This window comes from Trachymyrmex septentrionalis, unplaced genomic scaffold (assembly GCF_001594115.1).
Source record: "Trachymyrmex septentrionalis isolate Tsep2-gDNA-1 unplaced genomic scaffold, Tsep1.0 scaffold13, whole genome shotgun sequence".
Classification (NCBI taxonomy): domain Eukaryota; kingdom Metazoa; phylum Arthropoda; class Insecta; order Hymenoptera; family Formicidae; genus Trachymyrmex; species Trachymyrmex septentrionalis.
This window is the reverse complement of record NW_017304438.1, coordinates 6,835,859-6,838,410: the sequence shown is the minus strand read 5'-3', so window position 1 is coordinate 6,838,410 and position 2,552 is coordinate 6,835,859. Positions and strand designations below refer to the sequence as shown.

At 22.3% G+C, this 2,552-nt stretch overlaps 1 protein-coding gene across 1 annotated transcript in view; it reads right to left on the bottom strand.

Annotated features, from left to right (window-relative positions):
- Positions 1–2,552, bottom strand: part of LOC108756680 (aminopeptidase Ey-like) — a gene marked incomplete at its 3' end in the record, with an annotated part of 12,948 nt that overhangs the window by 6,139 nt on the left and 4,257 nt on the right. Inside the window, exon 8 of the mRNA XM_018500668.1 lies at positions 2,267–2,460. Coding sequence (XP_018356170.1) covers positions 2,267–2,460 — 194 coding nt within the window. The remainder of the gene's footprint in view (positions 1–2,266; positions 2,461–2,552) is intronic.

Here is a 2,552-nt window from a genome sequence, read left to right as displayed (position 1 = left end):
ATATATATATATATATATATGTGATTTAACAGTTGTAATTATTTTCATGTTTTATTTATAGGTATATGTATGCGCGTACGTTATATAGATTAAAATATATAATAAATTAAGCTTTTTTCTCTTTTCGCTTTTCTTTTCAAAAGTAATTTGACAACATGTTTGTTAAATAAGAAAATTGTGAACCGTTTGACGAAGTAGTAATAATAAGTAACAAAAATCTATACATTTTATGATGCATAATATTCAGAGTTTCTCATATAAATTTATCATAATTTAATCCTAAGTCATTAATTAAATTAAATAAAAATTAAATAAGAACTTGATTTAGCAATTTTATTGAATTAATCTAAGGATCTTAGAATTAACTATATATATAGCTTTCATATTATATAAGTACATGATTCTTCGATACAACCGTGCTTCTCTTGATATCACAGTGGTAGATGATAAATTATTTATTTTTTATCGTAAACATAAATAATATAAATACAACTTTTTATAAATGTGAATTTATTATTATTACTATTAATTATTATTTATGGAATTTTATATATAAATACATAGCAATGTCTAAAGTTTGTAGTAAATATTGGTATATCGACGACATTAGCTGTGGTCAAAGTCTCACTACAAATGCTTTGCAGCGTTACATGGACTAGTTAGAAGAGAGAATTTTACTTTATTTTAATTATTAATGAACAAAATATAATTGAAAATAAGAGTAAAATAAGTAAAATATAAAACTTTATTTACATATCTATACATATTTATATATGTCTATACATATAAACATATATAAGTAATTATACATTTAATATCGTCAATAAAAACTCTCATAAAAAACTCTGAAAATAACTAATACTTCTCGATTTTTAACAATTATATTTAAACTTTCATCAATATATAAAAAGATTTTAAAAGAGAAACACCTTTTGCAAAGCTTACCTAAAACAGAAAATATAAAAAATCATTACATAATTTATTGTTTTAAAATATTATTTTCTTGGAAAGAGAGAGAATGTAAGAAATATAAACATAGAATATCTTTTATACATTTAATTATCATAAGCGATAGATGTATATTTATTACATAGAATTTAATATTTATGAAAATATAAATTCTAAATTAATTAATATAGAAATATGACGCAAAAATCGTATTAAAAAATTAATGTAACTTTTAATTAACATTAATTTTAATTTGTGTATAGTTTTGTTATTTTAGAATTTCGAAATATGCGATAAAACTTATCTTTTAATTGTTATAATTTACTTACTTAATACATATTAACTCATTCATTCTGATGATATCAACATAATCAAAATTCATCGAATATTCGAGTGATTTTGATTCCCTCAAGTTCTGAAAACAATCTAATAAATTTTTTGTTTCAGACAAGTGGTCATCTATCTCGTATTTTACATCCGAAATTAGATGTTTTTGTTTATTTTTCACATAATCATTTATCTAAAATAAATTATATTAATATTAATTAACAATTTTGCAGTCTATACGATAAAACAAAATAACGTGAATTTACATTTTTAATATATTATCAATTAATATTAGATAACATATACAATACAAGACATATATGTAGAGATAAAGACAAACTTAATAATGAAAAGCTAAAAAATGAATGTAGTGCTTAAATTTGAAACATTTTACCATTGCAAATTGTTTTTCGGTGTACATATGTCTAATAATACGCCTTATTATGTTCAAGAAGTTGAGTCCTCTACAGAAAAAATGAAAGGAATTTATAACTAATTACATGGATTTTTATAATATACACTGTAGTACGTATTGATAAAAAAAATATCATTACCTGGGTTTTACTACTTCAAAATTTGTAAGTATGAAAGAAAGCATGTCATCATTGTTTGCATGATATGCAATAGCAGAAAAAAAAATATTATTGTAATTATTGTCTGATATTTCGCTTTTCGATCTTATTATTTTCAAATAATCCTTGATTACAACTGGTTCTTTAATGCAAGGCAAATATTCTAATATTACATTATCAGAGATTTTATTGTATAAATGATACATAGTATACCAAGCATCAGTATTGTTCATTAAAGCTCCACAGGCTACCCATTTTTTCGATGAAATTCTACAGTATAAAAAAAGAATATATATAAAAATCTGTTAAAAATTCTATTCTATTTAAATTATTATCTCATGTCTTGAATGAATAACAAATACAGCATCGTGTAAAATACAAAATCTAACAATCAAAATCATGTTTAAACAATAAACTACTTGTGTTTAGAAATAAGAATCATGTAGTTTTGGAATTCTTTGTAAGCTGTTTCTCTACATGTTTCATCACCAAAGAAACATGCCCATTCCGCAGCTTCTTCTCTCAAAGATATCATATTAATATTATCACTAACTAGATTGACATATCCAATCTTCTTTTTAAGAAGATTGTGCAAGATATTTCGCATATGTTCCTAAAAATATTTAAATAACAATGAATTTAATGTATCAATTTTTGTTGTTTATATACATATAGAAGCGTCTTTTACGCCTATATGAATATACA